Here is a 22,066-nt window from a genome sequence, read left to right on the forward strand (position 1 = left end):
AGTGCGCGATTTCTTAGCGTTGAGCGGGGTATACCGTATAGCGTTGCAGCCGCGTTTAACGATCGATATTGGCCATTTTTAAGCCCTTGGAGGGCTAATAGGATCTTACCCTCTTGTTCAAGGGAGTTTCGAGATGATTGAGAGCGTTTTGGTGGCATGGTGGGCAGTTGAAGAAGGTAGGTTGGCGGAAACGCGCGCGTTCGGGCAAAGTTGTTAGCTCGGCCGTGTTGTCAGCTCGACCGTGGATTACGTTATCCAGCAGTAGTTAGTTACACCGTACAGGTCTCTGAGTCAAGATGGTGCATTTCCTGGAGTCCCACGCCCCATGCAAGCAATACGTGGCGGATGCGAAGGCCGGTATGCTAGAGCTACCCGCGTATGAGAAGGTGAGTGCAAACATCTCTGATTGAGTGGGGTTTCTGATTGTCCTGGGCATTCAATAAATGCGTCATCTGAGCATCTAAAAAATCCTAATATCGACCTTGAATATATGACTAATATGTATTTCTAGGATGATGATGGTAGCGTTATTGTTCTTCCTGGAGAGCTTTCCTGTCGATTCGAGGATTGCGATCACAAGGTATACTATATTGTTGGACGTCAAAGTAGTTCAACACTTGACTTCTAAGGCTGTGATGTAATTCTGATCAGCTCACTGGGATCAGAAGAGGGTTAGCTCGTGTGTCAAGGGGAAAGTACGAAATTTACCCCGCTTTTGCTTATATTGTTTGTCTGCTTGTTTGCTTATATTTTGGTCTATTTATATGAGATTGATTCCAGCGTTAGCTAGTCAGGCAGATACTCAGTCAGACCCTGAGAGACAGTTTCTCTCAATAATCTCATCATCTGTTCTCACCCATCTTATCTGTCGGGAAATCACACGTGATTACCCTTAGGAGTGACGGCCGATAGTTCATCCGAAGTTCTGAATACTGAGCCTTCACTATGAGTGGCGTCCAATATATTGAAGCCACATTAGACGCATGGCGTTCGATGCATCGAACTATCCCTGTTTGTGCCCCGTTTCACTGCATATTTTGTTTGCGGTATTTGTTCTATTTTCGGTCTATATATATTGTAGTGGGGAGACCCCTCCCCCTACTACATGGGTGGCATCCAGACTATGTGACATAGCCGGCAGTATACAGTGGCCGGATAGCTAGTTCTAGAACACACCTTCTTACACCTCCCCGACCTGACCCCTACATGTGGGGTTCTCGCTGTTTCCTGATTGCTACGCGTGTGTTTTGTGGTGGTTTTTCTGCTGAATCGACCCGCACGTCTCAGCGCGTGCTGCCATCGAGCGTTCCCCTCTTCAATATCTACTTAGTTACATTATTAGTTAATCAGACGGTTCTATCTCTTTTCACTGATCTCACTCTTCTTCTTCTTCTTCCACACATTCCTGGTTGTATGATTTAGCATCAGTCACCTTGCTTTGTCATCGCATACCAGCGAATGCTGACATATAGTAATAATATATAATTCTACATTATATGTCCTTTAAATGACAGAATCTCATTCAAAAAGACCAATGAAATTCACATTCAAAGTTCTCGAATCGCGGACTTAAGCCATTTTTTGGAATCTTCTATGGATAATTGTGGATAACTATGGATAACGTGGATATCCATACTTTATCCACATTATTACACCCATCTAGCCAATGAGAATTCAGCAATTCATGAGTCACGTCGCTAACATGTCAAAAGCACCGGTTTGCTCCTACCCCTGAGATTTTCAGCTCAAACACTCTGTAGGTGAGCTCTCTATCTCTTCTCATATTGAGCATCCTTAGACTAATACAAGATGTTGCAGTCTTATATCTCTCAGTCACAAGGATCTCTTTATCCTGAATCGGAGTCGTTTCTTGACACCGATCTTCTGGTATCTGATGATATTCATAACTTTCTCAGCAGCCAGCCAGCTGTGACAGCAAGAACAACTTCTTCAGAAGTGCGCATATCCTCTGCCCCAATATCGCTTCCTCGTGTTGGCCCGCCTCTCCAATGTGTCTGGGTGCTTTACTCAAGTGCTCCTGGTGTGGATGAATCCCGACAAAAATTTGTTCACTGGTGGTTAACAACTGAATATGGGACAAAGTTGAGCACTGCGCATAGGGACGGTCTGGAAGGATCAAAGCAGAATTCCCTCTTCAAATGGAGTAGCCCAAAAAGATCGGAAATCTGGAATAGTTTTGAACAGGTTGCACATGAGAGGACTGGGGAACCAAAGGTATTGTGTAAGCAATGCTCATCTACACTGGTTCATCCACAACGTCAGCGTCTTGGAACATCTCAACGCGCTGGAACCTCTCCAATGATAGCCCATCTCAAAAATACTGTCAACAGAAGCCTATCTCAAACCGACGAATTGATCAGTTACTACAAGATATGGTATGCTCCTTATATTCTGCTTTTATTAATGCGAACTAATTCCATACCCTCTCTTTGCTAGGCACATAAACCAAAAGCCTCAGCATTCTCACAAGAACTACTAGTAAACCATTTACTAGTGTTCATCTCAGCTGCTCGGCTACCTTTCCGTATTGTGGAGCATCCTCAGTTCAAAAACCTGGTTGATCTTATTCAGCAATCGCCAAGCAAAATCTCTATTCCATTTCCACGGAACCTACGACGCACATTAAATACAGCTGTTCAAGATAGTCAAAAGAGGATACTTAGCAAGCTGCCACCAGGACGCCAAATATCAATTGCACTTGATTGCTGGACATCCCCATTCCGTCAGCCATCTATGGCTATCACAGGCTACTTCTTGGATGCAGATTGGCATTATTGTGATATCCCCCTTGGGTTTGAGCATGCTCCAGACTCACATACTGGCGAGAATCTAAGCAAGGCTGCTTTCAATCTACTAGAAGAGCATAACATTACTCATCGTGTATTGTCAGTCACAACTGACAATGCAACAAACAATGTCACATTGATGACCAGTGTCCAAGATGCTATTCGATCAAAGATACAGCCAGATACAGTTATTTTCCGAGTACCCTGTATCTCACATGTGATTCAGCTCAGCCTAAATGATCTCCTTGGAAAATTGAATGCAGCTCCTTCAAATTCTCATGCTGAGTCAGAATGGTCGGATGAGCGAACCCATTCACTACAATCAAAGCGTGGAGGTCGACAGATTGCAGATACTCTCAAGAAGGTATGATTGGTCTATCTCTAGATCATATTGTTTCAGCCTTTACTAATAGATGATACTCCAAGATTCAAGAGTTTGCTGTTGTCGGGATATATTCTCCTGTCGGAACAAACTGGCTGTGACCCACTGCTAGCGACCGATGGATAACATCCCTTGCTTGGTGTACACATTCTTGCGCTGGGCTGTGGCCTCGGTGTTGTGACCGCCGAAGGCCGGCGTGTGGGATCTAGGGGTGTTTTTCCAACTAGACTGAACATCTATCTACATCTATCAACAAGAATCAATTGACTTTGCTTTGGAGCATACACACTGTCCACTTAACTGTGTACACAGTACCTAGCTGGTGATACCAACAGCTGTCTTTGTCAATGCCAGTTCGCAGCGCCGAAAGGCATTTCTTGAGCTTCAAAAACAAGAACTTCGTCTTTATCCAATTCAGTATGTCCGCACACGTTGGAATTCAACATTCTTGATGCTGAATCGTGCAAAGAAGCTACAGCAAGTATTTGACCTCTATTGCAGAATGCATCAATATCTGCATTTCAAACTTGACCAAGAGGAATGGCGTCAGGTTTAGTATCTTCTTCTGCTCACAAAGCCGGTCTTTACCTTCACAAATATTCTTTCAAAAACAAAGGATATCACAGTCCATCATATCTTCAGTATCTATAACAAGCTTTTCAACCATCTGGGTGAGGCTGAAAATAAGCTGAAGAACAAAGGAGTGATTTGGAAGAAACGCATGCTTCAGGCTCTTGGCGCAGCAAAGAGAAAACCTTCAAAATACTATGCTGCCACTGACAATGAAGCATATGGTGACATATATGCCCTTGCTACAATTCTTTGCCCATCGAAGAAGCTCCGATATTTTCAGTCTGCTGACTGGCGAGGTGAGATTGACTATGTTAAGCGTTATAGGGATGTTCTTGAACGAGAATTCACACGGTACAAAGACGAGATAAGTCAAGATCTGGCCCCAGGTACCCAAATCGCACCCCAAGAGCCTATCAGCTACGAGGAGGATCTTGAGATGCTACGTGATTCGCAGAATCATCTCTTACAGGAGTTTGAGAAGCCAGAAGATGATGAGATTGCCCGGTATCTGGCAAAGGGTCTGGTGAAAGGAAGCCCACGTCTCTTCTGGAAACAGAATGAGCTCTGAGTACCCTGTTCTTGCAAGAATGGCACGAGATATTCTCTCAATTCCTGCGAGTGGTGCTGGTGTTGAACGGCTCTTTAATAGTGCGCGAGATATCTGTCACTATCGCCGAGGTCGTCTTCAGCCAGATACAATCAAACACCTAATGCTGCATCAGTTCTCATCTAACTTTGAGCTTGAACAAAGTGCGTTAGATATTGTGAAAGAGTACCTTGACGTTGGAGAAGCTGCAATGCTTGATCAGGCTTACAAACCAGTTCCTTCTCTTGAGGATCTTGAACCAATCAGTGACAACGAGTAGGATCAAGAGCTGATGTCAGAGGATATCCCAGGGGGTAATCCCATTGGATACTGCCGCAGCCTAATTATACCTCAGGCACCCTTCCACGAGATGAGGCTATCCCCAGGTTCATCTGTCACAGAAACCCTAAGAAACAGTCTTGAAGCAACTTGGGACCTAGTGCTTTCTTCTCCTACCTAATTGGCAAGCCTTCTACCTTGTAAAGTAGATCACACCTTTACACGGATAAGCATTAAAAAAACAATACTATATACACACAATCTAATTCTGTAGACCGACAGTTCTAACCCGCTGAAGGTACTCCTGCAAACTATCATAATCCCTAGCTCCAACAGTAATCGCAGCATGACTTTTTGATTGTGACTCGTTATGTACCCAACCACTAATAATCAAACTCCCTTGCCGAATTTCCTCCGAAAAAATTTCCTCAAACACATCTCGCGTACATAAGAGTTCCCCGCTAGTCATGGCAGCCTCTAACAGCCCACGCCGAGTGAAATGCCCCATGAGTGGCCCTAGATGAAAAGCACCAGTAACCCGAACATTCAGATCAATAGCCAACTGCTCCCCGCTGTGTTGATCGGTGACAATATCTACTCCCGCCGGGCCATGATAACCTTTGTGGTGCAAGAACGCAGCCACTTTGCCCATGAGCGCGGAAAACGTCTTTCGAAACCCTGCCTGCTGCCGGTACGAGATACTCCCACCAATCCAATGTGAGTGGTTATCGAACAATTGCTCGCAGCAGGCAATGTATATTGGTTGAACGGTCTTCGTGACGAACAATGACAGAGCCACCACAGGTCCGTCAACAAAGTCTTGCAAGACTATCGAGCAGGGATGAAGATGTCGGTTTGTTTGGTTGAGTTGTCGTAGCATGAATACTAACTGGGTTGTGAGCATAGCTTTTATCCGCGTTCGGTTGGTTTCGGAGGTCACGGCAAAGGTTCCCATCCCTGAAATTGACTGGGGGAGTTTGACCATGAACGGGACCTGATGTTCCTCGATTAACCTAGTCATCCGGGCAGACTCTATGGCAAGTAGACTATAATCCTCATAGTCGACAAGAATGGTGTCCATCACTCGAGACGGCGGCGTTGGTAATCCGGACACAGCCAGCCCACGTTTTGACAGGATCTCATAGTGAGTCTCTGGACAAGTAAGGTGTGGTAAATGCGATAGGCAGTCGGTAGGCCGTGGAACGGCGATCCTCGCATCAAAGCCTAACTCTACACTGTCCGGGCTCTTTGCAAAACTCACATTGGCCGCTGGTCCGGCTGTAACTGGGAGAATGTTTGGTAGATATTAAGACGATGTGCGAGCACAGAATCAGCCGCTCGAGGATCCCCTTGACTTGCACTGTTCAACTTTCTTTGTGCAATAACGTCCAGAATAACCAGAGGCATCCTGCCGGCGGAGAACGCGTATCGTTGTGGTACCAAGTTGGCGGCCATCGTCAAGGACGACGTGGCGTCTTCACCCTGTTCTTCCACTTTGTACACGTAGGCAAACTTGGTCGATGTACCCTCATTATTGTGCTGTAACTGTATAGAGTAGTAGACGAGGACTCCGTTCAGGCCATCTTCCGAATCAGCTGCGTAGAGATCGTGGAGAGTATAATCGAGGGTGATCGGAGATGTGCGATTCATTTTTAGTCAACGCACACCGATGAATGAGATTTGGAATAATATTTAGCCCAGAGAGAAGAGAAAGCGTCGGGATTTACGTTTCTACGGATTCGCATCCCGAGCGCTGAGGATGCCTTGGGGTTTCCGTTCTCGGGCCCATCGATGCGACCGTTTCACTGCCCACGATCGTCGTGCTGTCTGCGATTCAAATAGGAGAAACTGGTGGACTTGTTGGATGAATCCGTACATTCCAAAAATTTCAACTAAACCTTTTCTACCCTAAGCGGCAACTGATATCAGCCCTGACTGCAGTTCTTCGCGTCCTCATTCGCCGTGCGTGCTCCCGTTTGTCCCAGTGCGTGGCGGTTTCATCGTCCCCTTTGAAAATTCAAGAGTTCCGACTGTTGTAATTCAGAGGAAGATTGCTTGTATTCCTTCTGGACAGAAAACTTGAGGGGTTTATATACACAGGCGACCTCCAGATTGATTTCCAATCAAAGCTGGTAATTCCGTGAGGTAAGGAATTGATTCCGTTACGATACGACATATCACAACACCGACCACCACAGTCTTTCAACATTCTCAATGTGAAGTGCTGGAGCAAGACTTAAACTCAATCTAACTAGGCCACGAACTGTGCACAAAAAGCTTGAAGAAGAGAAGTTCTCCGTGCGCGTTCTCCACGTCAATACGCCAAGCCTGTAGACCTCGCCAAAATCGCGGGTTGGGTTTCGACCCTTGACCCAAAACCCGCCAAGAGATTTGAATACAGGTAATATATACCATATTACACTTATTTATATGCGTTACAGGTAGTATTACAACTGTTATTCCGTAGTATACGGGCTGATGGGTTCTGGGCGGGTTCGCGGGTACCCGTAGGGTACCCAAAAAAGCAATATGGCGAGGTCTACGCCAAGGTCTCGTGATACACGTGACCAATACCGGACACTCGCCCGTGACACTATAAATATCAGACTGAAAAATGTCAGGATGAGGAATTGATGCACTGGCTAGTACTGAAGATGTCCAAATAGAATAAGATGATGGATTGAAGGTTGTTGAGATCGGTTGAGCGATCTCAAGGGTCTCCCTTGTTGAACTGTGGCATGTTGTGTAACCACAATAAGGCAAATTGGGTGGGCGAACGATGAAGAAGCCTTTCCCGAAGTGTCCTAGTGGTATTTGACCACCCCTTCAGTTTGTCACCAAGTTCAATATACAACAAGCGTCGTGGCGCTGGTAGTATGTGTCTTGACTTTCCACCACGTGACCTTCGTCCAGGTTTTTCGTCCGAGTTTCTATTGGCTGAGAGTATTTTACCTTCCCTGCTACCAATTTTCAATATGTAAAAATAAAAATAAATTTGGAACCTGGCGGATGCGAGCTTTCTACTCATACTGAAATGCTTTCTGTCTGGTATTGTGGTGTTGTAGTCACCTGCCACGATTTGCCTGCTGGGTTAGGCCCGTGTGGATCCCGGCCTACTTGTTCTAACTCTGCAGTCTATAGCTAAGAAACTGGCCGTGTAAGATCAAATTAGCAATTATAACCCACTTACGCGATCGTGGATATCCCGAGACTAATCACTCCCGAGACAGGAGTGGACCTCACTTTCGCTGCTAGTAGCGTAGCCGACGAGCTGCATTCTTCTCGGCCCTCGTTATGTACATCGCTGTAGGTCCTCTTCGACCTATTATGCTCGTGTTTGATGGGCGGCCAGGAGAGTATAGGATAAGGTAACATGGTTGGCGCTTGTAAGTGCGTTGGTCGACTATTTGACTACGCAGTCAGCCCCTGCTGAAAACACGATAGACTTATATCGTTTCTTGGCACTGAACACAATCGGCGCTGGCAGAATACACATCTGCGCACACCGTGAATGGCAAACAATGGAAATATATTTGTATTTTCTACGATTGAATTAGATCATTGTGTTGATATCATACGTTGACAATTATGTGACCGTCTAGTTGTTCGAATTCAAGTTTTGGATGCTTACTGCCTCTGTTTGCGCCCCAACACAACTAACTCCGGTCAGGAGATGCGATCGCACGTGACTAGTCTGGGCTTTCGTCCGAGTTTCTATTGGCTGAAACATTATCTGCTTTATCCTGCCACCATCTTCGAGGGTGATTAAAAGACAGAGGAATTTTGGAAGCAGACCACTATTGTGAATTTAATGATACCAAATTCAATGTACAACAAGCCTTGTGGCGCTAGTGTTTGTGTCTCGAAATTCCCGCCACGTGACCTTCGTCCGGGTTTTTCGTTCGAGTTTCTATTGGCTGAGAGTATTTCATCTTTCCTGCCACCAATTTTCAATAATATGTATAAATAAAATGAATTTGGAATCTGGCGGATGCAGGCTTTCTATTAATACAAAAATTCTTCCTATCTGGGCATTGTGCTATTGTGGTCACCTGCCACAATTTGCCTGTTAGATGGAAGGTACTATACTGTATGAGAATCGCCATAAGAGCATGAATCTACCTAAACTGCTATTAAATATATAATGCTCCACTAGGAAATGAAAACCTCCTTGTTTGTCTCGGTCCACTCTTCCAAGCTTGAGGCCCGGCCCGCGTACTTTCGAAGATTAGTGGCTGCCTGTTCGTACGTCTCTCCTTCGAACGGGTCAAATTCATCACCGCGCATACTCTTCGGTCTCAACGACTGAACCAACCTCCCAGCCACAAACTCTGGTATACCAGTCTTCAACAGGTTTTCCACCCCTTCCTTCTCATCCAATTCGGTGACCTTGATATCTTTGCCAAGCGCCTTGCCAAATATGCCCACGGCGTCTCTCTGGGATACCAGCTTTGGTCCACAGAGAGAGATCGAGTTGCGTTCTTCGGCACCTTCGCTCGTCTGCATCCCTTTGACAAGCAGCGTTCCGGCCACCCTACCAATGTCTTCGGGCGAAATCCAGTCGAGTTTAGAATCGGGATACACGATTTTCACCTCTCCCTCGCGAATCATACCCGCCCACCAACACGCATTGGTGCTAAAATATGCCGGCCGAATCGCTATGTAGCCGTCACTGCCAAAGACTTCGTCAAGGTTGACCTCGACCTGTGCATGGGCGTACGCGATGAAGTCTGTCGGCGTTATTTTTCTGATGTCACCGTGAACGCTAATGCTGCTCAGAAAGACAACAAGCTCAACACCAGAGGCCCTTAGAGCTTCGATAGTTTGCCTCATGTGGTCTGTTGTGCCGTGCACAAGGTATATGAAGGCCCGCTTGGCTCCAGTCGTTCGGACGGCAGCGTGAACCGTTTCAGGATTGGTGAGATCAGCTTGGACCCTTTCGAAGCCCGCTGCCTTTTCCTGCTCCAAAGTGAGGCCAGGAACGAGCTTTTGGGTGTTACGCAGAGCAAGGGCCACTTTTGCACCGTGTTGTTGCGCGAAAAGAGCTGCGACAGAGCCGACGTGGCCGGTGGGGCCAAAGATGATAGTAGAGATGGAAGGCATAGCGGAAAATTTGTCAGGCTGTGAAGATCTGAATGAGAGTAAAATGGAACGGTTGGGAATCGTTGTGAATAAAAACCCGAGTCGACGATGTTATGCTTGCGCTGCATTCTCGCTCAGACAGGATTTCTTTTGGCCGACGTCGGTATTCGGACTCGTACATTGCCGTGTTCTCGGGATGGAAAAGGTCCCCGAGAACTCTGTACTGAGTAATCTGTTAGTTATCCACAACTCGTTAGCCTATAATTTCAGGGACTTTCACAGCGCAGAGCTTATAAAGTTTATGACACGAGGGTTTTAGGTTCTGATTAGAAATTGAGACGGTCGGAAGATCGCAGGCGAAATTCCGAGCGCTTACAAAGCTTCTTTGCAAGTGACGCACAGGGACTTGGCAAGTCGTTTGCGTCTTGCTTCTATAAAAGCCAAGCTGATTCGGCACTGCTTTTCGTCGTCCTTAATGCAGCGTGAGTTTCTCCTGTTCGAAGGATTTAATATGCCCACCCCAATTGTTCTTTGTGGCCGGCTGGAGAAAGTGGGTCGCATTGTGATCTCAGAGCTAGAACCTGACTATGAAGGTAAGAAAAGCTCGAAACACCAACGTGGTTTCTTTCGCATCTCACAGGGGAATTAGTAACACATTTCATCATGAGCGTCGAGGATGGTATACGCGACCTTCCTCTTATCCTGTCCGGTTCCAGCCCGGTCAATGACAAAGGCAGTCTGGGCTCGAAAAACTACTCGGCTCTTCCCAAGGCTATCGTTCTAGGAGGCGGATACGACGAGGAAGCTATCACTCGACTCCACGAGGCTGTTACCAGCTCGCCAGTAACAGTAAAGATGCCTTGGTTGAAAGCGGATCTCAACAAGACGAAGGCAGGCCCTACTCCAGGTTCAGAGGAGTACTGCAGGGCGGCGGCTTCTCGAATGAAACATACACTTGGAACTATACTGGAGAGAGAAAATCTTGAACCAGGAGAGATGTTCTACTGGTAATAGGGCGAGGCGAGTGTATCCATATAGAGTCATAATGGGAAGACGAATTATTGATAGGCTCGCAAGGCTTGATGCAAGCACTACACTAATAGTCCCGTAGTTGACCCACGCCGCTTCAGGTGTTCGGTGTGGGTCAACTACGGGACTATTACAACTAGAATATGAGGACCTGTGAAATTGACGCCGAAAATGACCGCTCCGGAGGCCAAAAACGGCCGTCTTTCCACCCGTAACTTTGGCCGCCACGCCCGCGCTTGACCGCCCACCGCCCTCGACGCCCTATATTCTGCACCGTGAATGGCAGTCAATGGATCTAGATTTGCGTGTGTCATGATTAAATTGGATCATGATATCACATGTTGATGATTATGCGACTGTCTAAGAATACAAGTTTTGGATGCTTACTGCCTCCTGTTTACGCCTAGCACAACAGACAGAACCCCGGTCAATAGAGGGAATGGCACGTGACTAGTCTGGGTTTTCGTCCGTGTTTTTATTGGCTGAAAACTTTCGTCCGAGTTTCTATTGGCTGAGAGTATTTCATCTTTCCTGCCACCAATTTTCAATAATATGTAAAAAGAGAAATGGCTTTAGAGTCTGGCGGATGCGGGCTTTCTAATCATACTAAAATAATCTCCATCCGGGCGTTGTGGTGTTGTGGTCACCTGCCACAATTTGCCTGTTGGAAAAGCATAAACCGAGTGAATTGTAGAAGCTCAAACTAATGATCTAACCATAAAAGCAGATCGAAAAACATTTTCACGCCTATTCAAAACCTTGGGAAGTTGGGAGGATCAGTCCCCACGAAACGGCCTCAGGATCCAGAATATCATTTGAAGCGGAAGCCTTGCCGGAGCCGTAGCTCTTCAGGTCCCACGTATCAATGTGGTCAACACCTTCCAGATCACTCTCGAAGAACTGGAAGAGCCTTTCGTCAAGCTTCTTGTATTCACGTGAATCCTGGGGCCAGTCACCCAAGCGCTGGATAGCAAGCTTCATGAACTGCAGGTGCTGCTGAAGATGTTCCTTGTCAGACTGATTGACATCGACCGTGGAGTCATTGAGATCGAGATCATAGTATGAGCCATCCAGGCTGGACTCAAGGCTGCTGTCCAGGTCCACGAGATTAGGGTCAAGGAAAACGCGGAGGAGATGCTCATGCACACCGGCGACCCTCTTGTACAGTCTCTGTGCCATGTGCTGTCCTCCATTGGATCTTTGAAGCCGGTCAGCAACACCGGTGTACAGTTGGGATACCAGAATTGACATCTCGAGAGTGCTGGGGTGAGCTGGGCCGTTCACGCGGCGACAGTTGTACAGAATATCCTCTGCGAGGCGAGATGCCTTGAGGCCATCGCTTGTGAGGTAGCGAGCCAGGATGTATTGGCGAGCAAGTTGCAGAGTGACACTTGCAGGCCAGGCAGCGTGCTTCTTGCGATTCTGCCAAAGGCCGGATAGAATCCAAAGAAGACCGTCGTACTGCTTCTGCTGACCGAGAACACCAATGAGAAGATTCAAGTTGTCCAGTCCGATCTGCGAGATATCAACATTCAGGCCGCGGAGAACACGAACGGCCTCTATTATGAGGAGACCAGAGTCGTGGGAGAGCTGTTTCTGAGCAGCGGCTTGATCAATCTCAGAAGCTTGAGTGTGACCAGTAATCAACAGACCCATATTGACAATATACTTGACACGATCCTCGGTATGTAATTCATCACTGTCAACCGAAAGACAGCGGAAAGCAGCCAGGGCCAAATTGGATGCGCTTTCATAATCCTTCTTGATCAGGTAGTCGTCAATACCGTGGTAGCTGGCGACACCCACTGAGCGTAGGAAGTTGTCGGACTCGTGCTCGCTGAGATATCGAAGAATGGTGCTGAGCAGCGTCTGCACTTGAGCAGTGTCGGTCAACTGAATGCGCTGACCCTCAGTCTCCAGGAAAAAGGCGACGTAGTCATCGTAGACGCTGTCAACAATCTTCTGGTCGCGTTTGTTATCGCGCAGGAGAGTGTAAAGATTGGAGACAGTCTGAGAGACCGAGGAGAACGAGACAGACTTTGACGATGACGACGTGAGGTTGCGGAACTCCTCAAAGTAGAGATACTCATCAGTCAAAGAAGCCAGGATTTCGGCAACTGTGGAGGTGCGACTGGCGCGGAGAGTGTGCTCAAGCTGAGCCAGGAAGACCAAGCTCTGACGGCCCAGAGTCAAGTCGAGCTTGTGAGTTGCCGAGTGAGACTTGGATTTCATAATGACCTGATGGTAGATCTCGCTAGCCAATTCATAAGCCTGTGAAGACTCCTTGGTAGAAAGATAGCCATTCGCAATCACTGTGGCGGCGGAGAGTAGTTGCGTGGAGGATAGCTCGGTGGACAGAATCTGGAATGTCGATTCCTGGAGCTCTTGATATAGGGTTTCCGAAGACTCCTCGTGCTTAGCCCAGAAGGAAACCATCTCTTCTAGCTTGGACAAAGTCTCATGTGAAGACCAGGTATACGTTTCAACGAACTTTTCAAACCGTTCCTTCTGAATGACCGTCGTCTTTCTGATCTGTTCGGACGAAGCCGACGACGGTGACTGAAGAGCGGCGGCGTCCTCCTCCTCACGAAGTCCATGGATCGTGGCCTTGATATCGTTGTATTCGATCTCGTTGGACTGGATATCAAGCAGACTTTCATAGAGGCCAAGAGCAAGTGGCCTATTCACCTTGGTCTCCTGGTACACCATGGCAAGCATGAGAGTGGCCTTGACGGTAATTGAGACTGTTGCAACAAAGAACTCCTGGACCTTGTCATAGTACTGCTTCGTGACCTTGAGGATGGTGTCATATTCAACTTGGACTTTGCGCAAGCACTCGGTATACCGTAAGAAGAAGGTATGAACGTAGACAGGGTCTTGGAGCTTTTCGTGCTGCTTAGGGTCCTTGAGGAATGTCTTGAAGAGTAGACTGTGCCAGTGGCGGACATCAGTGTAACGGCTCTGTCGCCAGAGCTCGTCAACAACGATGATAAGGTTGTCAATCGCACCAGGATGGCAGTGAGGCTGGTCCTTATTAAGGATCTCGATGATGCGAATATGGTAGTCCACAAAGACAGGACGAGGACGAGCCAGCTCAGCTAGTTCCCTCAGAAGCTCAATAACCCAAGGGTTCTCACGAGTATAGTGGCTCTCGACGTCGAACAAAACCTCCTGCTTGATGGAGATAACACGGTCTGGCTGTGATGATCGGCGGAAGAATTTGATAAGAGCCTCAGTGGCATTGATGCGTTTCTGGTCATCAACAGGCCTAGCAACACGAAGGGCTCGATAAACGCGGAAGCGGATACCCTCCTCGCGGGTGAAACGGCGACGGTAGTGATAGCAATCACCAAGGAGCCCAGCGAGGTACACGCAGCGGTCGGTGTAATCTTTCGGGAGAGTCACATCGTTCACCGATGAAGAGAAGAGGGAAGGCCACAGCTTTCTGAGGATCTTCTTGACGAGGCGAGTAGAATCCTTCCAGCGATATTCTTTGGTATGTTGCTTCACCTTTTTGATGAGGGCATCAAACATGCTCTCATCAACCTCAACGCCGGTCTGAGAGCAATCGTAAATGATCTCGATCAGAGTGACCTCAGACACAGTGGAAGACGAAGATCTTGCCTGGTGGACAATCTTCTGGTGGGTTCTTTGAATGTGTTTCTCAATTTCAGAGACAGTAGATTGACTGTGGCTGGACACTTGCTTCACTTGTTTGAAGATGTTGAGTGCGGCAGTGAAAAGCTCGACACTCTCCATCAGCTCAGCAATTTCTCGGAAAAAGGAAGATGTAGATTCAGATACAAACACACTCTTGTACCTGTACTCCTCCCATGCACTGTTGAGAATAGCAGAAGACTCCTTCTTGCGGTCCTGGGACTGGAGGAACCGAGAGTAGACAACAGTTGCTCGAAGTCTAATCTGCTCCCAGTATTCGGAGTACTGGGTCAACCACTTCCTGCTGGCATGCTGCCAAGCCTGGACATAAATGTGTTCGGCCTTGGAAAAGTGTTTCTCCTGAATGTACTGCTCGGCCTTTTGGAGTAAGGCATGGAAATCAAAGGCCCCTTTTGCTTCATCCTTGGTCTGGTCCTGCCAGATATTCAAGTTGAAAGCAGAATGGAAGGGATCTGTCGGCTGTTCCCCAGGACGAAGGACGATCCTGAGCTCATCATAACTCCCACTCTGATCATAATAATGGCCAGTGATCTTCCGGATCTCGAGTTTAACATCCTCGATTTTGGACTCCTCCCTCGTGTGTTGGTAATGTCCAATGAGGGCATGGTACGTTTTGATGACGAGGTCAGAGTAGGTGCCATAGTGATTCACGTAGCAGGAAATCAAAAGTCTGAACATCTTTTCCCTCTTCCTTGAAATGTTCTTCAGGGAGGTAACGTTCTCTGGCTTACCAGTAAGCTCAAGGAAAAGGACCGCGATCTCTTGAGTTACTAGTTTTTTATCATCCAGAAGCTCCAGTGAGAATTCGGTCACTTCATACATCAAATAAGTCGCCTTGGGGGTTTGGCCAATGTCATGATAAAACTTGGCAAGATTGAGGATTGACTGTAGAGTGACAGGACTTTGATAAGTGAAGTTCTGGCGTATCAGACCAGTGACGGTATTCTGAAGCGAACATCTCGTCGGAGTTGATTGGTTCTCCCACAGAGCAGTCTGTAGAAGAAGGATGGTGGTAGATGCTGGTAGGAGCCTGGTGAACTCTTTGGAAGTGGGAACATCACCCCCAGTAGTGTAGACAGTTGTCTGTTGGAGATGGAAGGGCCAGTACCGGACAGCGAATTCAAGGAGATGGTTTTTGGACACAAGCGCCAGGGTCTCGTATGAGCTGAGTGGGCCCAGTGACAAATCATGCTCCCCGGTGACAGTGCTGTTGATATAGACCAACAGACGGGTGGTGAAGTCCTGATGGCGGTCCTTAACCGGGACTAACTTGCCCTTGGACGCAATATCCAAGATAGCATTGCGGATAAGTCCATGGCGAAGGTAGACCTGGCCGTTATCAAGGAAAACAAGAGAAGTCACGGGTTGCAACACTCTGCGAGAATTCATGGCAATCGGGTCGGTCACGGTCTGCCTATCGACTTGGACAGAAGCCAAGGCAGACAGCTCTTTCAGGGTCAGAGGACGCTCTGCGGTCGCAAGCCACAGCAGCATATACTTGGCTTCCTCTGAGACACTGGAGGTAGAAAGGGTATGGGCCACAAAGTCGCTGACGCTAGGCCTGTGCTCAACGAGGGTCTCGATTCTCTCTCTCATAGCTTCAGGTGTGGTTTGGAGGCAAGCCTGCTTGGTGGCCAGCTTAGCCCACAGGAAAGATCCTTGCGAAGCTTCAGTAATCTTGTCAATGATAATCTCCTGTTCCAGCTCAGAAGAGATAGTGTTGAAGATTTCGAACCAAGCCGCCTTAGGGTTGGTAAACATTTTTCGGACGACAACCGAAATGTCTTCGAAGATGCGATTCTGGCTGACGGACATGCTCGTGATCTCCTCCGATTCGGTGTCGACATGCTTTTCAGTACCAAGCGTGATCAGCCTAACATTGGGAGCGCTGTGAACGGCGGCCGTCAGGCGCTTGAAAAGAGCCTGTTCAGAACAAGAGGCTTCGTCCAGACCATCGACGACGACCACGAGCTCCTTGGCTTTAGGCAGGGCGGCAGCCAGGGCGCGTTTGACGGCACCCCAAAGAATGTCCTCGTACTTGGTGACATCGACGATCGAATAACTTTCCTTATACGCAGCATCTAGAATTTCCAGAAGACGAACGTTGCCAATGCGTTTTTCAAAGAGCTGGAAAAGAATTGTCTTTGCGATTGAAGTCAAAGTGGTCGCGGCGGGGATGCAAGCATCTGCACAAGAATTAGATAACTGTTCCAGAACAGCCGGTAAAGGTATGGCGGAACTCACTAATCGGAACGAACAAAGTCATGTAGTCGTTGGTCTGGTCTGAAAGACTGTCGACAATAACCGAAGCCAGAATGGTCTTTCCAGATCCAGGCCTGCCAAAGATCGACAGAGTTCTCTGAGGGCTCTTCAAAAAGTCTGAAAGAGAAGGCCCCACCCATCGACATGTCATCTCCTCGCGTTCGTGGGCAAAGTGGGAGGTGTTTTCGGCGACGCGGCTTAGGACGCTATCTTCGGGGGCGAGCCAGAAGCGAATCTTTTTAATGTCCGAGTCTATAGGCGCGAGTATTTGTCAGAATCATGTCAATCCCACGACAAGTCCAAATAAATACATACCTGAGACAGAGCCAAAGCTCTCCCGGGACAGCTGGTGCTTCCACATAGCCTCTGCGATATAGTCACAAGACTCGCGGAAGGAAGTGATCTGATCACTGCAGTATTCATAAAGTTCGATGGTGATCGCTTCTTTGCCAGCACGGATATGCGACTGGAACCTTTTCGTGACAACGTCAACCAGATCCACCAGAGCAAGTAAAGCGGAAACAAGATGCCTTCTGACATCTGCTGAGACATCGAAAAGCTCTGTTCGCTCGAGGAGGTTCAAAAGGCTCGCGGAAAGACTGTAGAAGAAGCCGAAAGAAGTCATCAATGCCTCAGCATTGTCCTCGTTCTCCTTGCTAAGGCGCAAAAGCTCTCCGACGCACATATAAGAAATAGTAGCTGCTGCGCCGCTATCATCTCTTATAGCCACGTCGAATTCGTTCAAGCGCCAAACAAAAAGCTGGGCCCAGGACAGGACCTTGTCACTGGAACTGCCCTCAGGGGGAAGGTAGATCATCCGCTCGTTTGAGATCCACTCCCTGATGCTTTGGGCATCAGTCATGAGGGGGAAAACAGGGCTTCCAATCTGAGCGCCGCCATTGCTTTGAAAGCGTTGCGCGAGGCTGTTGACGGCAGGATTGCTAGAGTGAAGTTTGCGGATCATGCCAGACTCGCGACGTTGTGAGAACCCACTCAGTGAGAAAATCTCGGTTTCATTAAAAGTAGACATACCAGAGGTCTGTCGAGAACCTCCAGGTAGGTTTTTGTAAAGGGCAGAGTGGATGTTACCAGGGACCGGAGAGATAATTCCGGGCGCCATCTTGATCGTCAAAGGTCCCGTGAAGTCGTAGAAGTGTAGAGGTAGAAAATAATGTTCAAGTAGACTGTGGAAGGGTAATAGCGTCACTTCGGCAGCCTCACTCGTGCAGTGAGGAAAGAAAGCTCATCCCAGGGAGCTGGCAGCTGGGCAACCCTTTTATAGCAGAGCTGGGGAATTCAGCTCCCCATTCGTGGCCGAAGGCTGGGAGCTCTGTGCCGAGATTGACGTCAGGGTACACTCTCGAAAGCAGTATAGGGCGCATGGGGCTTCAGCTTCCATGGACTCGGACCAGCTCTTTCCCCACCAGAAGGTATTTTTTCTTCAGATCAGCGGCGTATGTACACAGATTGATCTTTACCGCCGCAATGCATTACGGGTGGCACCGCAAGATGGGATATTCGATGCAGTGGGGCAGTGCATTCTGTCAATCCTCCAACCCTCGTTCCACCCTGTAAGGTGGGCGACTTGCATTTGACATGAACGGACTGAGGCTGGTATAAGGCGTCATGACACAGCTTGTTGAGGGATATTCGTAACCGCTTGTATTGATTCAGCATGCGAACTATCCTGGAATGTGGAGCGAGAAACTAGATGCACACGAGGTGGAGTTCGGCACAGTATTCTGCAAGATGATGTCGATGGATCATGACTGCTCTGCACCTAGAATATCACCACCCCGATCGTTTTCACTCATGGCGTCCTACCACCAAGCTCATCCCATCTCAAGCGGTTCCTGAAAACTATCAATACCATCAATGTCATATTCTGTATGGCCTTTTCAGCCTCAAAGGCTGGTCCGCGGGACGCCATCGGCGTGCGGTCTTGAGGTGAATGCCATCCTTCGAGGCCGATCGGTGATGGTCATGAACCGTACAGGAGCGCTGACGCAAAATTTCTGCTAGCTCCCGCTTTTCCCGCGATCGGTTCCGAAGATGTCCTGGGGAAAAAAGTTAATTGTGCAAGAGTAGATGCGCAGTTGGCACAGGCGACCTGGCTCGCGGTAACATTTGTTATAGTGTCCTGAAGTACAATTTCAGGGGAGTTCATTCATGGAACCTCTTTCGACCGGGGAGTGGTGATTTCAAATTTTCTGCATAGTTGCAGTGAAACAGTACCATGCAGAAAAATGTGATGGCTGAACGATCGTCGAAGGGAGCAACTTCATCGGGAGGTATGTACATTGGTGTGCGGGGTGGGTGGGGGTGATGGGATGAACAGGTGCAGCCTGGCGATTGAGTGCATAGATCCCGCTTCAGCCAAGGGCAGATCCATAGCGTACAGCAACTGCAATATCGGGGGTGGCGGAGGTTGAAGCGGGGAAAGTGGATGCAGGTGGTGAGCTAAGGTGGAGTAAAATCTGGGTGCCTTTCCCCACCGCCCGAGCTGCCGGGATCTTTGTTTACCGAACCGATCCACGAGGATCGGAGCATCTTTTGGCAAATAAAAAAGCCATGTTCTGGCCAGCGAAGTACAAAAGTACCGCATGGACGCGACGCTCAGCGAGGATTGGGTTTTGCGTCATACGTGTTAGCAAAAGTAAGGGCCAAAGGGGATGACCAAGTGATTTCACTCTTGAATAAAATTCATTTTTCCGGCTCATAGTGTACTAGGTTTACATTTTGGAGACAGTTTCATGTGCTATCCATCATATCGTACAGCCTTGAGGAGGTTTGTAGAGTTTCTTGTACATGGTTTGGCGACCTTGGAAATAGCCTGAGGAGAGTGAAACGGAAGAATTGCATGCAGCATCACAACGCAACGTATTATCCTGCTAGCTTGCAATAATGGCTGACGAAAGGACATTGGAATGGGAAACAATGAATTCAATAAGTTATTGGCTCCTGGGTTATTTGCTGTTGACTAACAAGACCTCGTCTTCAACGTAACTAATGGATCGCTTCATAAACGCCTTGAAATCCTTCTCTCACTCACAAACACGCTCTCCCTCTGTGTGTGTGTGTGTGTGTGTGTGTGTGTGTGTCAATTTACGACCGAGTCGGACCAACACTCAGGCATGCGAAACTACCGCCCAAATTCTGGCCGGAGATTGCGCGAACTGCGGCATTCCTCTCAAATCGATCACCATCATCCAAACGCAATATGACTCCGTACCAAGCTCGGTATGGTGACAAGCCTGATCTGTCACGGCTGAGAGTCATAGGATCCAAGGGAGAGTATCTAATTCCACCCAAACAAAGAAAGAAGCTGACGGGACCAAGAACAAGGCCATGTCTACTATTGGGATACGAAGGTAATACAAACTATCGCATCCTGCTAGAAGACGGCAGAATCATTGGTACGCCAGATTAGCTAGATTATTCCGAGCTACGAGAGGGTGGTGCAAAACACATAGTGCAAAAAGTCTCACTGGAACGCCACCCTGAACTCAAGCTCCGTGACACACAAACTTTTCGAGACACATCCGGTTATGACCAAGAAGAACTCGCATTGATGAATATCCCCGACAAGAACGTCATTCCAACCTTCTTGGCTGTTGCGGCGGAAGAGATAGAACCCTTCGAACCAAAGTCCCTTCGACAAGAAAAGAATGATCCACGGTGGCTCGAATGGGAAAAGGGAATGATCGAAGAGATACAATCACTCAAACAAAACAAAATTTGGGAAATGGTTGACCCTCCCAGGGATCGCCGAATCCTGAGCAGGAAATGGATTTTTACGGAGAAATCGTCCGCCACAAGTGCAGATGGGTAGTCAGAGGTTTCACCCAGGAAGAAGGGGTCGATTATGATCAGACATTTGCTTCCGTAGTCAAACCAATGAGCTACAAAGCCTTGTTCGCAATTGCCGCAGCTCTGGATCTCAAGATCGAACAAATGGACGTCAAAACAGCGTTCTTATACGGCGAGATAGACCATGAGATCTTTGTTGAACAGTCTCATCACGCTACAGACGGCACATCGAGGGTCTGCAAGCTTCGCAAAGCACTCTACGGCCTGAAGCAAGCACCTCGTATCTGGTATCAGACGCTGACCAATTTCCTTCGAGATCTTGGCTTTGAGCCCATCAACGCCGATCAGTATCTTTGCTCGGAGCAGCATGTACATCGCAGTATACGTCGATGACCTCTTGATCATCGGACCAAGCATTGCAGAGATAAAGAAGATCAAGCGAAGCCTCAGAAACCGTTTTCATATGACAGACCTTGGCCCCTGCAGCTACTATCTCGGCATGACTATCCGACGAGATCGGCAGAACAGAATCCTCTATCTGAGCCAAGAGGCTTACGTGCGCAAAGTCCTTCAGCAATTCGGGATGCTGGACTGTGCTCCTGTCAGCACACCCATCGACACCTCACCTCTACCAGAAAACGGCCCTGAATACATCTGCCCGTCGAATATGAAGAATGAATACCAGCGCGTGATCGGATCGCTGATGTATGTCATGCTTGGAACTAGAGGCGATATTGCATACGCTGTCTCAGCGGCAAGCAGACACTTGGCAAATCCTGGCCCACAACATCTGAAGCTCGCGCGTCGAATCCTTCGATACCTCAAAGGCACCAAATCTCTCAGTCTCGCATATAAAGGCCAGCTCCAGATGCTCCGTGGCTTCACGGATGCAGATTGGGCCGGCTGTCGCCAGACAAGGCGCTCGACGGCAGGATATCTTTTCAACATTGGAAGTGGAGCAATCAGCTGGCAATCAAAGCGCCAGAATGTTGTTGCCCTGTCAACCTGCGAGGCCGAATTCATAGGCCAGACACAAGCAACCAAGGAAGCTATCTGGCTGAGAAGACTCCTTCACGAGCTGAAAATGGGCCAGGGACAACGGGCAACGATCATTTGCGGCGACAACCAGGGAGCCATTGCGCTGGCCTCAAACCCTCAATATCATTCGCGTACAAAGCATATGGAAATCCAGCGAAAGTGGCAAGGAGAAGTCCAAGATGCCGGGACAGTGGAACTCAAGTATATCCCAACGTCAGAACAGATAGCGGATGGTTTCACGAAGCCCCTTGCACGAGACAGATTTGAATGGTTTCGAGAAGGCCTCGGCATTGAATAATAGCCCGGTCAGACACGAGCCTTCAAACTAAAAGAAAAAGAAAACAAAACAAAAGACCGGCATGCAAGCACCCTTTCCTTCCTTTTTACCACTGGTTTTGGGACGTTTTAATGGGGCTTGACAACCGTGATAAAAGATCGCTAATCTCCTTCGTCAGAAGAATATCAGCGAGTGGGAGTGTTGAAATATCACGTTACTGGGATAATCATGTGGGCTGGGATCACGAGCATGCCTATATACCT

At 48.1% G+C, this 22,066-nt stretch overlaps 4 protein-coding genes across 4 annotated transcripts; 1 reads left to right on the plus strand and 3 right to left on the minus strand.

Annotated features, from left to right (window-relative positions):
* Positions 1–4,889: 4,889 nt before the first annotated feature.
* On the minus strand, positions 4,890–6,277 carry N7532_002982 (putative solid-state culture specific protein; the record flags this gene model as incomplete). Its single annotated transcript, XM_056615476.1, has 2 exons — positions 4,890–5,838; positions 5,889–6,277. The coding sequence occupies 2 exons, from the start codon at positions 6,275–6,277 to the stop codon at positions 4,890–4,892; spliced, it is 1,338 nt and encodes a 445-aa protein (XP_056475833.1).
* Positions 6,278–8,779: 2,502 nt separating this feature from the next.
* Positions 8,780–9,730, minus strand: N7532_002983 (SDR family oxidoreductase; the record flags this gene model as incomplete). Its single annotated transcript, XM_056615477.1, has 1 exon — positions 8,780–9,730. The coding sequence occupies one exon, from the start codon at positions 9,728–9,730 to the stop codon at positions 8,780–8,782; it is 951 nt and encodes a 316-aa protein (XP_056475834.1).
* A 454-nt stretch (positions 9,731–10,184) lies between these two features.
* On the plus strand, positions 10,185–10,720 carry N7532_002984 (uncharacterized protein; the record flags this gene model as incomplete). The annotated part of the gene is made up of 2 exons (XM_056615478.1): positions 10,185–10,302; positions 10,350–10,720. The coding sequence occupies 2 exons, from the start codon at positions 10,185–10,187 to the stop codon at positions 10,718–10,720; spliced, it is 489 nt and encodes a 162-aa protein (XP_056475835.1).
* A 765-nt stretch (positions 10,721–11,485) lies between these two features.
* Positions 11,486–17,798, minus strand: N7532_002985 (uncharacterized protein; the record flags this gene model as incomplete). The annotated part of the gene is made up of 3 exons (XM_056615479.1): positions 11,486–16,602; positions 16,661–16,930; positions 16,994–17,798. 3 exons carry the CDS (start codon positions 17,796–17,798, stop codon positions 11,486–11,488), a joined length of 6,192 nt encoding a protein of 2,063 aa, XP_056475836.1.
* Positions 17,799–22,066: the final 4,268 nt, after the last annotated feature.

The sequence above is a fragment of the Penicillium argentinense genome (assembly GCF_028826775.1).
Source record: "Penicillium argentinense strain IBT 30761 chromosome Unknown utg000004l_segment0_segment0, whole genome shotgun sequence".
In the NCBI taxonomy this organism is placed as follows: Eukaryota; Fungi; Ascomycota; class Eurotiomycetes; order Eurotiales; family Aspergillaceae; genus Penicillium; species Penicillium argentinense.